The sequence below is a fragment of the Oryx dammah genome, unplaced genomic scaffold (genome assembly GCF_014754425.2).
Source record: "Oryx dammah isolate SB20612 unplaced genomic scaffold, SCBI_Odam_1.1 HiC_scaffold_5, whole genome shotgun sequence".
Lineage (NCBI taxonomy): Eukaryota > Metazoa > Chordata > Mammalia > Artiodactyla > Bovidae > Oryx > Oryx dammah.
The window spans coordinates 53030334-53044601 of record NW_024070189.1 but is presented as its reverse complement, the minus strand read 5'-3'; the positions used below and the strand labels follow the sequence as shown (position 1 = coordinate 53044601).

The window sequence follows — 14268 nt, the reverse complement described above, 5'->3', positions numbered from 1 at the left end:
GAAAAAAAAAATGCTCAAAATTACGATGCCTGTTTTCTTGAAGTTTAACTTTCAGTGTTTTTTTAAAGATAATGTTCACCACAGGGATCAGGTTTAACTATTGTGTTTCTCAGGAAGGGGGTCTCACCAACACCCTTGAAGTTAGCAAGATATCTGAGACTCACACAGATGCCCTTAATTTTTAAGTGTGTGTGTATGTATACATCAGAACTTTTATACTAAGGTAAAATCAAAGTATGAGAATACTGCCTCTACTCTAATTCTAGTTTACACATTGTCTTATATTCATCAATATACCCTGACTGATGACTATTAGAAATACACTGTAAATAGCAGGAAGATGGCTGAACTAAATTACAAAAGAAGCTGTAAATGTAATCACCAGAGAAGGCTAATGATAAAAATATCCCAAGTTCTGGTTACTGCACAAAATTAGCAGTGAAATTCCTAAAGATTACAAACTCAAAGAAGAGCCGATTCTTTGAGACCCTGATGCTAGGAAAGATTGAAGGTAAAAGCAGAAGGGGCAGCAGACGATGAGAGGGTTAGACAGCATCATTGACTCAACAGACATGAGTCTGAGCAAATTCCAGGAGATAGTGGAGGACAGGGAAGCCTGTTGTGCTGCAGTCCATGGGGTCGCAGAGTCAGACACGACTGAGCGAATGAACAACAACAAACTCAAATGCTTTATTTATGCTTTTCTATAACTTTAATATTTGCTTATTAAGGTAAAGGTGAAGTCGCTCAGTCGTGTCTGACTCTTTGCGAACCCATGGACTGTAGCCCACCAGGCTCCTCCATCCATGGAATTTTCTAGGCAAGAGTACTGGAGTGGGTTGCCATTTCCTTCTCCAGGGATCTTCCCAACCCAGGGATCGAACCCAGGTCTCCCGCATTGCAGGAAGACGCTTTACTGTCTGAGCCACCAGGGAATCCCCTAAGGTAAAGCGTATCGATTTGCTGCTACTAAGTCACTTCGGTCGTGTCCGACTCTGTGCGACCCCAGAGACAGCAGCCCACCAGGCTCCCCTGTCCCTGGGATTCTCCAGGCAAGAATACTGGAGTGGGTTGCCATCGCCTTCTCAATTTAAATAATAGGAAAAATATTCTTCATTTAACAATTTTCTTGACTATGCAGGCACTCTTCCGTGCACTAAGGATAAAGGAATAAAACAAACAAAACTATAGATTCTTAGAAAATTTACATGTTAGAAAAATAAAATAAAATAATAAGAAAATAAATCAGACTAAGAGATAATAGGATGGGAATTGTGAAGAGGGGCCATTGTAAAACATTTATGCTTAGTCGCTTCGGTCATGTCCAACTCTATACGACCCCATGGACTGTAGCCCGCCAGGCTCCTCTAGCGATTCTCCAGGCGAGAACACTGGAGTAGGTAGCCATGCCCTCCTCTAGGTAAAATACTTAAGGGTCACTAACTAGACAATTCTTATAAATTACAAAGTAATGTGGAAGTTGTCTCAGTCAAACACAAGATATCCCAGACTATTCACTTCAGTAAACTCATTTACAAGACTCAACTACTTTTGCAGTTGAATAGATATGGAGCCTCAAATTTCCTTCCATAGAAGAACGGGAAAAGAAATCAGAGGTCTATTGACAAAAGCTAAATACTGTGACATGAAAGGCATATAGTTTAAGTTTCTTTAAAGATTTATTGTGCTGAGGCTCCCCCTACCTGGCATCACTTGAAATGCCCTGACACCATCTTGTGGTAACTTGAACATTCATGATTTAACTCACAAAAATTTATCTGAAGTCAGATAACAAGGGACCCAGAGAGGGAAGCCAGCTCAGAGAAGGTCACCACCAGGAATGCCAATTTGGGAAGACAGGAAGCAGGTGACCAGGTTTCTCTGGACACCTCTACAAACACAGTGTGACAGTGGGAAGGATCAGGCTAGATCATGATCGAGCACATCAAAGACTTACTGAGCATCTACTATCTGTGCAGAATGCTGTAGTAGAGGCCGCCATATGTATTATATCTCATTTCATCCTCCTCAAAACAAGTAAATCTATTAAAATGCATTAAGATAAGGAGTCTCATGTTGAAAACATAATGGCATATGCGACTTCTCTAAAAGTCCAGTGGTGAAGACTTTGCTCTCCAAGGCAGGGGGTGCTTGTTCGATCCCTGGTCGGGGAACTAAGATCCCACATGACTCACAGCCAAAAAGCAGAAGCAGTATTGTAACAAAGTCAATAAAGACTTGAAAAAAAGTGGTTCACATTTTTAAAAAAAAGAATCTTTAAAATAAAACAGAAACAAACAAAAAACCGTAATGGCATAAAGCCTGAACATGTGCAGGGCAACCCTGGGATCTTCCGGTTTCTACTTCACACTAACAACATTCACGGAAGCAAAGTGGTCTGATGACCCAGATATCAGCCAAGAACCCTTACCATCCTTGGACCTGGTACATCCAGTGGACCACAGACTGCAGTGGCTAAGAACTACCACACAGAGATTTGCACATTTGCCAAACTCTCTGGGTGACATGAGGGATTTTTCAAGGTACATTTGAGATCATTTTGAATTTACTTACAATTTTTACTTTCTTCACAGAATATATAAACTAGTCCTTTACCTTTTCTTAAGATATAAATGTATTGCAAATATCATTGCTTATATTATATGTATGTAAGTCAAGACTCTGATGCTGGGAGGGATCAGGGGGAGGAGGAGAAGGGGATGACAGAGGATGAGATGGCTGGATGGCATCACCGACTCGATGGACGTGAGTTTGAGTGAACTCCGGGAGTTGGTGATGGACAGGGAGGCCTGGCGTGCTGCGATTCATGGGGTTGCAAAGAGTCAGACACGACTGAGCGACTGAACTGAACTGAACTGAACTGAACTGAAGTCTAACAAGGGTAAAATGTAGACTTCTCCTACATTGTCATATACTTTGCTTTCATTTGTTTTTACACATTAAAAGGCAAGAAGCCAAAAACTGCAAAATAAGAGGTAAAAACCACAATAAACATTAAAACAAACACTTAGCTATGAAGAGTGAGAGGCCAAGAAAGAGTATCTAACTACAGGAACAACAGTCATACTTTCGGGAGTAGATTCATGAAGATAGGGTATATTTACCTTTCGTATTTACATGAGGGAGAAATATAATAAGCTTTCATAAAGCTCACTCTTAAGAGAGTGGAGCTATTACAATATCAACTTTCGGGACTTCCCTAGTGGTCCAAATTAAGAATCTGCCTTCCAATGCCGGGAACATAAGTTCGATCCCTCGCCAGGGGACTAAGATCCCACATGGCACCAGGCAAGTAAGCCGGCAGGCCATAGCTAGAGGAAGCCTACATGCTGCAACAAAGACTCAGCACAGCCAAAAAATTTTCTTAATAAATATCTAAATAAAATGCCAACTTCCCCAAAAAGTCAGAAGTCAGTGCCTCCCTTTTATAAAACTCGCACCAAAAAAAGTCAATGACCTCCAAAGGAGCCATTGTTTACCAACTTGCAAACAGCATTATCCAAGATAGCACAAGGAAGCAGTTAGCTGATATATCTGTATTAGTCCTGCAAAGAAGGCCATAGGGACCTAAAATCAGTCTGGGATGTTAACATATTACTTTTATAAGCATTAAGGGAATCTTTGCTACCCAGGCTGCTGCCAAATGCATGCATACAGAGGGATAGAGCTGCTGAAAGAGATTTGGCGTTTAGTTACACAAAGAAATCACCATGGGCTGTGCCAAACTCCCTTTACGAGCTACATGCAACAGTCTATCTTAGAAGAAAAGCACAGTTGATTGTAAAATAAAATATCATAAAGTACCAAGACCAATGATTAATCAAAATGTCAATATCAAAGACTAAACATAGTGAAGTCAACAGACATTTCAAATGGTTGTTCACTGGCCTTTTCAGTAGGAGGATGAAGTAGAAAGAACAAAGGACAAGAAGCCAGGACCTGCAGACCGTGATGCTGTCACCTGTGAACACCGGCTGATGGACCACCAAATGATCCTCAAAAGCCCTCCTGGTAGGACAAGTTCCGATTCTAAACAATGGCCAGCCACCCTCATTCATGCCAAAATGTCCCAATGATGGGCAACAACATAATGAAATTCTTTAGAAAGAATCATTTATACAATTGTACAAAGGAAAATCCTCTTCCCTAAACATTAAAGGCATACACAAATCCAGCGCATTTAGAGATACAATGTCTACAAAATAACTGATAGGTACTGTTCGAAAGCAACCACGATTCAGGAAAACACTCAGGAACTGAAGAGGAGACAAAGACACAACTAAACGCAATGTGGGATCCTAGGTCCCACAGCATAGGACTGAATCCTATACGGAAAGAAAATATCATATTAGTAACAAGTGCCAATATTTGAATAATATCTGTTATAAGAGTTAACATGGTATCAGTGACAATTCCCTCATTTTATAAACTATACAGTAGTTTGGGGAAGTTAAGGATACTGGAATTTTCTGGTTCTGCAACATTTTGTAAGCTGATGAAAGCTTAAGAAACAAACAAAATTAAAATAAACACAGTCTGGAAAACAGAAAGGATTTTAGAATCCAAGAGACCCGAGTTGAAGCCCACCTATGGGAATCTCAGAAAAATTATTTTATCTCAGTCTGCCTTCGTTTCTTCATCTGTGAAATTAGAAGATGAAACAAAACAAAAAGTCCATACCTCAAAGAGCTGCTATAGGAATTCAAGGAAATAACTTTATGTAAAGTGTAACACTGGGCACCTTACTGGTTTGCTACTACAAAAAGAATCAATATTTTTGCCAACTTCCTTTCAAGACTTCAGTCTTTATCTTGTAATTTACTGTGGTGTGATATTAAGTATATTATTAGTATCCATTTGCAATCCAGATATATTTAAAAGATTATTCAAAAATTAATAGAAGATGTTTCTTGTATTTCTTGATTAGTAAAACCTTACAAGCTCGTGCTTTAACCAATTCATAATTTGTATGAGTACTCCCAGATACTTTCCTGCCCACAAGCACCAAGGAAAGCACTGCAGTGGAGCAGAGAGTACTCTGAACTCTAAAAGCTCTTGTAGATTTGTAATTAAACATCAATCTTGCCCTACAGGGTATGTCTGTGATATGCCCTTAAGGCACTTATCACAAAAAATACAAAATAACTTATCTCCCTTTATCCCCCATAACAGTAAGCTCCTTGAGGCCAGGGATATGCTTTACTTAGCTTTTCATCTCCCAGAAGCCAAATGATACACAGATCCATTGTGAATTTCTATTAGAAAACATATAAAGAATGTTTAACTATTAGTTCTTTGACAGTTAAAAATCTCCTATCTTTCATGCTCTGATTAAGCCATAATCTCTACTAGGTGACTTACTAAGTATGCTTTGATACTATTTAAATGCCAGTTTAAAAATTACTCATAATTCAAGTGCACACCTTTATTCGTGCTCACTACTCACTTCCCTGGTGGCTTACGCGGTAAAGAGTCTGCCTGCAATGTGGGAGACCCAGGCTCAATCCCTGGGTTGTCAAGATCTCCTGGAGAAGGAAATGGCAACCCACTCCAGTATTCTTGCCTGGAGAATTTCATGGACAGAGGAACCTGGGGGGCTCCAGTCCATGGGGTCACAAAAAGTCGGACATGACTGAATTACTGAACACTTCCACTTTCTCCCCTTTATTACTCCAAGTTAGTAAATATCTCTGCAGAGATACTGTGTGGCACCTACCATGTGGCTACTTTAAACTATGAATATTGTATGCACTGTGTTCATTATCTAACTTACTTCCTCCCAATGACTCCAGAAGATATTATTATTATTATTTTGCAGATGAGGAAACTGAGGCATAGAAAAGTGAACTGACTTGCCCGAACTCACAGCTACAAGCTCCCGGACCCCAGCTGATGTAAGAGCCCATGCTCTTCCTTTCTGTAACTTCTCCTTCCTGTTGTGCTTAATTTTCTAACAGAATTGAGGAGAGGAAGTTAAAAGTGAAGAAGGACTATCACAGTGTGAACCAAAAGATAAATAACCACATGTTAACCCAGGCCTATCATTTGTCAGATCACTTATTTTGGAAATACAGGTCCACCTCAAATATTTCAGGAACTCTGCACAGAGAGATGTTCCACACATTTAAGTGCCAGATTTGCAAGGGAGAAAAGACAGGATCAGAAATGGAAACATTATTAATTACCCAATCAACTTTCTACTCTAAATGGAAATAGCCATTCATAAATCTCCTTTATGAGTTTAAGGGTAAACATTCAAACCGTTTTGTCCAGAACATCAGGATTCTGGCTAGAATAAATAAAACCTGAAGCCACTGTGTTGAAGCAAAGAAATTATTTTACTCTGTCCATTTTGTTACAGTTCCCAAAGTAAGGACATGCTACTGAATGGCACACCAACCTTCAGCCTGAAATTGCATAAGGCTAAATCCCAGAAGAGAATATTTCACTCATTCATTCAATAAGGATTTGCTGACTATCTACTATGTTGCAGGATCTCTTTGGATATTTGAGATACATCAAGAACAGATGATAAAACCTCCATGCATGAAGCTTATACTCTATTCACAATGGCTCTTTTTTGCCTATAGCGTAACAAGAAAATCAACCTGAAGGGCTTCCTTGGCGGTTCAGTAGTTAAGACTCGACACTCCCGATTCAGGGGGGTGAGGGTTCCACCCCTGGTCCAGGAACTATTAAGATCCCATATGCCACATGGCATGGCCAAACAATTAACAGAAAAGAAACACAGACAATGAACCTGAACAACTCGATGGCGAGAAAGACCGTAACTTCTCTGCTTTCATTTGAGAATAAACAAGAAAAATCCAGGCACAATCAATGCTCTCTGAGGCCTTCTTTATGACTTTCAATTCCAAGTAGACAAAATTTAGGACATCTTTTAGAAAAAAACTTTTAAAAAATATAGGAATCCAGTTCACCATGCAAGGCAAGCCCATGAAAGAGCCCACATGAGGTTTCAAAGCTGGGGCAGCCTAGCAGCTGCCATATCTACCTATGCAGTAGTGTGCTGTTTCTGGGTGTTTTAAGTAAAAGAAAGGAAGCAGCTGTAAATGATGACAAGTACAAAGCTGAGAGTCATACAAAGAAACAAACCAAAACACACTGTCAAGAGCACTGACACTGTAGTTCACAGAAAGTACAGTTTAGCATCTGATGAATAAACCATTTTGGTTTTCACAGCATTCCTCCATGAAGAGTTCATTGAGACATATTACACTCCACGAACAAAGAGTATTGAGGTGTTTGTTTTCAAGGTGCCACTTAACTTTGAAAGCATGTAGCTAATATATCGCCTGTGGTATCCAACAGGCAGGTGTAAGAAGAGCAAACATTCCTAAGGTTTTAAAAATAGTAGGATATTATAACTTGGAAGGCAAGCCCTAACATACCAAAAGCCAGAGATCAGTCAACTCCGTTTAAAATAGAATTTCCTCACTGCTGTAGCGCCTTCAAACATACCATTGTGCAAAATCAGATTAAATGCCTCCCAGAGATCCTCCGATGATTGTCCCTTCTGCAAAGCACTTTCCTTTGAATCAAAAAATACATAAAGACTAAAAGAAAAAGAAAAATGTATTACACCAAAAGGATCATTCTTACTACCTTATGCTTAAAAAAAATTCTTGTCAACTGTTAGACATTTGATTCTCACAAAAATACTGGGAGATTGGAGGGGTACATAGCATAACATTTCACATATAAGAAATTACGACAGTAGGGTTGACTCACACAATTGTGCATGTTGCTCACTGCACAAGGTTTTCCAGCCAAGCAGGCCAGTGAGCACAGGGCTACAACCACACAGAAAAAGGAGCACTTTTCTCTAACTTGCATTAACAGCCCCATACACTTCCCACTAGTCCCATTTACTGCGAGCTTATGGGGTAAACCACTGCAATGATGCCTCTTTCTAATTTGCACAAGGGCACAGTATAGAATGGTGGAAACTCTTTCCCAAGGCCACCACAAAACTGCTCGTATTGAAGGAAGCACAATGACTGGAATCCAGGTCTACTGACTTTCAGCTCATGACTTTAAATGAAGGTAAAAATTCTCACAGCAAACGAATTTCCTGACTTCCTAGAGACAGTCACTTAGCCCCATCCAGGGATCTCTGGAAGGACTGCTTTGTGACTAGAAGAATGTAGTGTCTACTGCGCTAGAAGTGCACTGACCCATCTCTAGATGGGTGTTCTTTTTCTACAGGTGCTCTTCTCCTCTTCCCCTGGCCTTCCTTTCAAATATCTTCCTCAGTCTTTATTTACTATGTGCCAGGCACGTTGCTAAGTATTTTATAAGAATTCTTTCCAGGACTTGCCTGGGGGTCCAGTGGTTAAGACTCTGAGTTGTCTTCTGAAACAAGAGAAGCCCAAATGAGAAGCCCATCAATGCAACTAGAGAAAGTCTGGGCACAGCAATGAAAACCCCGCACAGTCAAAAATAAACAAATTAATTACTTTTAAAAAAAATCCTTCCAGATCTTAACTGAACCCAGCTAGATTAAGTGACCACAGCTATAACACAGGGACCTAGAAATCACCCACCTGAGCCCAGTCAATCCACAGAAACATAGAAACATGAGAATTAAAAGCTTACCATTGGTTTAGGCCAATAAAACATTTTAGGGTGATTGGTTACACAGCAAGAGATAATCGCAAGAAGCAACAGTTAAAACCAGACATGGAAGAACTGACTGGTTCAAAATTGGGAAAGAAGTACAACAAGGCTGTATATTGTCACCCTGCTTGTTTAACGTCTATGCAGAGTACATCATGCAAAATGCCAGGCTGGATGAAGCACAAGCTGGAATCAAGATTGCCAGGAGGAATATCAACAACCTCAGATATGCAGTTGATACCATTCTAATAGCAGAAAGTAACGAGAAACTATGCAGGTCAGGAAGCAACAGTTAGAACTGGACATGGAACAACAGACTGGTTCCAAATAGGAAAAGGAGTACGTTAAGGCTGTATATTGTCACTCTGCTTATTTAACTTCTATGCAGAGTACATCACGAGAAATGCTAGACTGGAAGAAACACAAGCTGGAATCAAGATTGCCGGGAGAAATATCAATAACCTCAGATATGCAGATGACACCACCCTTATGGCAGAAAGTGAAGAGGAACTAAAAAGCCTCTTGATGAAAGTGAAAAAGAAGAGTGAAAAACTTGGCTTAAAGCTCAACATTCAGAAAATGAAGATCATGGCATCTGGTCCCATCACTTCATGGGAAATAGATGGGGAAACAGTAGTGTCAGACTTTATTTTGGGGGGCTCCAAAATCACTGCAGATGGTGACTGCAGCCATGAAATTAAAAGACGCTTACTCCTTGGAAGAAAAGTTATGATCAACCTAGATAGTATATTCAAAAGCAGAGACATTACTTTGCCGACTAAGGTCCGTCTAGTCAAGGCTATGGTTTTTCCTGTGGTCATGTATGGATGTGAGAGTTGGACTGTGAAGAAGGCTGAGCGCCGAAGAATTGATGCTTTTGAACTGTGGTGTTGGAGAAGACTCTTGAGAGTCCCTTGGACCGCAAGGAGATCCAACCAGTCCATTCTGAAGGAGATCAACCCTGGGATTTCTTTGGAAGTAATGATGCTAAAGCTGAAGCTCCAGTACTCCAGACACCTCATGCGAAGAGTTGACTCATTGGAAAAGACTGTGATGCTGGGAGGGATTGGGGGCAGGAGGAGAAGGGGACGACAGAGGATGAGATGGCTGGATGGCATCATGGACTCGATGGACATGAGTCTGAGTGAACTCCGGGAGATGGTGATGGACAGGGAGGCATGGCGTGCTGCGATTCATAGGGTCGCAAAGAGTCGGACACGACTGAGCGACTGAACTGAACTGAACTGAACTAAACTGAAAGAGCCTCTTGAAAGTAAAAGAGGAGAGTAAAAAAGCCAGTTTAAAACTCAAAATTCAAAAAACCAAGATCATAGCATCCAGTCCCATCACTTCATGGCAAACAGATGGGGAAAAAAAATGCAAACAGTGACAGATTTTATTTTTGTGGGCTCCCAAATCACTGCGAACGATGACTGCAGCCATGAAATTAAAAGATGCTTGCTCCTTGGAAGAAAAGTTATGACAAACCTAGACAGCATATTAAAAAGCAGAGACATCACTTTGCCAATAGAAGTGCATATGGTCAAAGCTATGTTTTTTCCAGTGTCATGTACGGATGTGAACGTCAGACCATAAAGAAGGCAGACCACCAAAGAATTGATGCTTTCAACCTATGGTGCTGGAGAAGACTCTTGAGAGTCCCTTGGACAGCAAGGAGATCAAACCAGTCAATCTAAAAGAAATCAATCCTGAATATTCACTGATGCTGAAGCTGAAGCTCCAATACTTTGGGCATCTGATTAGAAGAGCTGACTCACTGGAAGAGACCCTGATGCTGGGAAAGACTGAGGACAGCAGGAGAAGGGGATGACAGAGGATGAGATGGTTGGATGACATCACTGACTTGATGGACATGAGTTTGAGCAAACTCTGGGAGATGATGAGGGACATGGAAGCCTGGCGTGCTGCAGTCCATGGGGTCACAAAGAGTAGGACTAGGACATATTTGACCAAACAACAACAAAGAGATAACTGAAACAATGTACATTTTCCCCCCCTCTTATCTTCAAAGCCACACCCTTAAACCAGGCATAAGGGGTCCACAGAGATGAATAAACCCTGAGTGCAGATTGTGGGCAAAGAGAAACTGTGACTGGATACAGAGCACAGCAAAGCTGAGTCTGCAACACTGTATTCCCTCAGATTATCTGAGTGCCTACTATGTGCAAGGTAGCTCAGTCTAGTGATTAGCGGTATGGGCTTGGATTCAGATGTGTTGAAATCCTGGTTCTCCCACTTGCTAGCTACAAGAACTTGGAAAAGTTACTTAAACTTCTCTGAACCTCAGCTTCTCCAGACAATGGAATGGAAATCAACCATAACTACTTCCAGAAGCTGCTGGGAGGAATAAACAGGGTAACGTAGGAAAGCACTTTCTCCCCCTACCCCTAGGAAACTAGGAAACTCCTCTCATGCCTTGGCCATAACTTCACAAATGCCACTTTCTCGAGGAAGCCTTCCCTAATGGCACTCTCCAAACTTCACAACACCGGTGTACTTTCCCTGTGTAAACACACATCATCAGCTGGAGTTATCTGTTCGCTTGTTAATCATTTATTCGTGTTAGTCACACCCACTAGAGACCATCAGCTCCCTGAGAAGAAGGTCTGTCTATGGTGCCCCATACCCAGAACAGAGCCTGCCACCCAGAAGAAAAGTGTCTTTAAACACCTTCTGAATGCAAGAGAAGCATTTAGCCCAGAAGCCTGACTCACGCCAAGTATTCTCTAAATGAGTCTGGCCCTGTGCTATGTGCTTCTGCAGTAAGCTTCCTTCCACTAATAAGCTTCCTACCCCGAGGAAAAAGACACATGCAGAAGTATCCAACACTGTCAAAGATGGCCACTGAGGCCCAACGTGTCCCTCCAGCTCTGACAAAGCAGAGATTACCTTATGATGGGGACAACCCAGAAAGGCTTTCCAAAGGAGCAGTGGCATTGGAGAACTCACATTTCAAAGTGCCAGTCCTAACAAAAAATGGGGTGGTGGCTTTTTCTCTTTAGGGCCCAGAAGCCTAGTCTAAGGCAAAGTCTACATCAGATCAATAAATATTTGTTTATTCATTCATCACTCATCAGATGTATACTGAGTACCTAGGAAGTGCCAGGTACTATGTTAGATATGAGATCAATTAACAATGTCAACAAGCTGGCATTCTACCCCCAAAAGGCCTCCATAGCAACCCCATCATAACCAGGGTCCCACTCACTCCTCTGTGATCTGGGCCCCCAACAGTATGACCTCCTCTAATGGAGGTCAGGTCTTATCTCTTTTAAAAAAATATACATCTCCAGGAACTTCCCTAGCGGTCCAGTGGCTCAGACTCTAGGCTCCCAATGCAGGGGCCCTGGGTTCCTTCCCTGGTCAGGAACTAGACCTCACATGCCGCAAGTGAAAAGAAAAGGATCCCACAGGCCACAACTATGACTGGATGCAGTCAAGTAATTTTTTTTAATATTTAAAAACCCATCTCCAGGCTTCCAGAGAGTATTGCCAGTGGCGGCTGCCCAAGATAAAATACAATTCTTGCAAATCTTCCTTAAGAATGTGTAAGCTGAAAGGTCTTCTGATACAACACTCTCATCTGTGGACAAAGAATGTCACCTGCCATTTCAGTAAACACACAATGTTGTGGCATAAAACCCTGAGGGTGCTCCCTGAGGGGATTCAGGACAGAGAAAAACAGGATAAAGGCCCTAGACAGTTAAAGAGCCTATCAAAGGAATTTCAATTGAGTCCGGATTCTTGAATTATTCCATACACAGAAAAGCATTAATTCCATTAACTTGAGATGTCTGGTTTTCTTTCAATAGCAGTAATCTTTGGACAGTCAACTATCTTTTTCTTTGTTTGAACTTATATATTCTGGCTCCTCCCTAACCTCTTCTGGCCAATCCCTCAGAGCTATCTGAGAGACTATATCCAGGCTTAAGTCCTCAGCAAGTCTGCCCAATAAAAATCTAATTCTCAACTCTTAGGCTGTGCTTTTCTCTTTTAATAGAACACATCTTTTGATGAAGAAACTGAAGCCTCGAGAGAGAAGATGACCCTTGACCAACGTCATCAAGTGAACTAACTAAAAGTAGAACCAGACTAGAACCCAGGGGTCCCACATCCCAGGTCTGAATGCTTGATTTTTCAAAGAATTTCCTATTCTACCGTTACAAGCCACAGTTCCAAGAAAAGCCCTTGAGATAAAGAGGGCCACGGACTATTGAGACTAGAGTGGACAGTTAGAGTAGCGCGAATAACCATAACCTTTCAAAGAATTTACTAGGCAAGTATCAGTCACTGTGATAAGCACTCTGCAGGAAGTATTTCACTTGAATCCTCACAACTCCTAAGTTGGTACTATTATTTTTCCCATTTTACAGATTACAAAACTAAGGCATGGAGGCGCCCAAAGTCCCACAGCTTTTAATAAAAGAGAAAGGGGTGAAGTGGTAGAACGACAGTGCTGAGTAAACTAGGATGGCGGCATCAACGGCCCCCAATAGCTTTGACTCAGTAAAATTGTGTTTACTGGAGACATCGACAAGCCCTTTGCAACCTCAACGAGGTCAAGAACCTGGGCTCCCCGCGTCTCTCCCTCCAGCTGCGGCAGGGTGTGAACGTGATGCCAAGCACCGAGCCTTTCCCTCGTCCTGGAGGGGGAGCCTTCGAGGAAATCCACCCCCGCCCTCGCCCGGCACATCCCAGAGGCAAAGCCCGCAGCTGGATGCGGACCTCCGCGCGGGCAGCAGGGAGCCGAACGGAGGAGGGGAACTGCGGACGACGCTGCCTGGAGCGCAGACGGCCTGGCCACAGGGGCAGCGCGGGAAGACGCGAGCCCCGGCCGAGACCGAGCGGGCAGAATACCTTTCGAAGGAAGCTGGCGACCACCTGCTCGAAGGGGTACTTGAACACCTCGTGCACGTCCACGGTGACCCCCATCCCGGCGCGCCGACCACGCCTCCGCCAGCACACCACCGCTAGAGCTCCGTCTGAGCCGGGCCGCAGGCGTCCAAGCCCGGGAAGCCTAAGGGGCGTGGGGATTTTTTCTCTTCCTTTTTCAAACTTTCGAAACTTTATTGTCCCCTCGGAAAAACAGACAGTGGGCGCACCCCCTTTCCCTTCCCCGTCCACTTCCGCCAGTCTGGGCGGCGGGCGAGGGACGTGCCGGGCCCCAGGGCGGTGTCCGAGGGAGGCTCAGGAGCGGCCCCGCCCCGCCCTGGCTCTGGCTCCGCCCTCCCCCGGTCTGATCACACCTCGCCCACGCCGCGCCACGCCCCATGGCCTCGCCCGCCCCCACGGCCTCGCCACGCGGCCTTCTGCGGACCCAAGGTTCCACCTCAAAGCTGGGGAGTCTTGAACCTTGCAGCTGGGGGTTTTGTCATCACCTCGCCTGGAGCCTTACTTAAGCCGCTACTGGCAGCACTAAAAAGATGTAGTAAATACATAAACTACCCTCCCTCGGAGTTTAGGGACTGTAACATAGCCCTCCTCAGTGTTGCCCAGTTCAGTGCGACAGAGACCAACAACTGCATTCCTCACAGGACCTGGGCGGTTGCCTCTGAGGCTCTAGGTTGCGTCTCAAGTACTTAAAAA

The 14268-nt window shown here is 43.0% G+C and overlaps 1 protein-coding gene across 2 annotated transcripts in view; it reads right to left on the bottom strand.

Moving 5' to 3' along the window:
• The window catches only part of PRELID2 (PRELI domain containing 2), a 119829-nt gene that overhangs the window by 70034 nt on the left and 35527 nt on the right, over positions 1-14268 (bottom strand). Inside the window, exon 1 of one of the 2 annotated variants that reach the window (XM_040239804.1) lies at positions 13540-13806. The exons of the other annotated variant lie outside the window; for it this stretch is intronic. Coding sequence (XP_040095738.1) covers positions 13540-13614 — 75 coding nt within the window. The 5' untranslated portion in view covers positions 13615-13806. Of the gene's footprint in view, positions 1-13539; positions 13807-14268 lie in introns of those variants that run through there. 2 annotated transcript variants of the gene reach the window in all.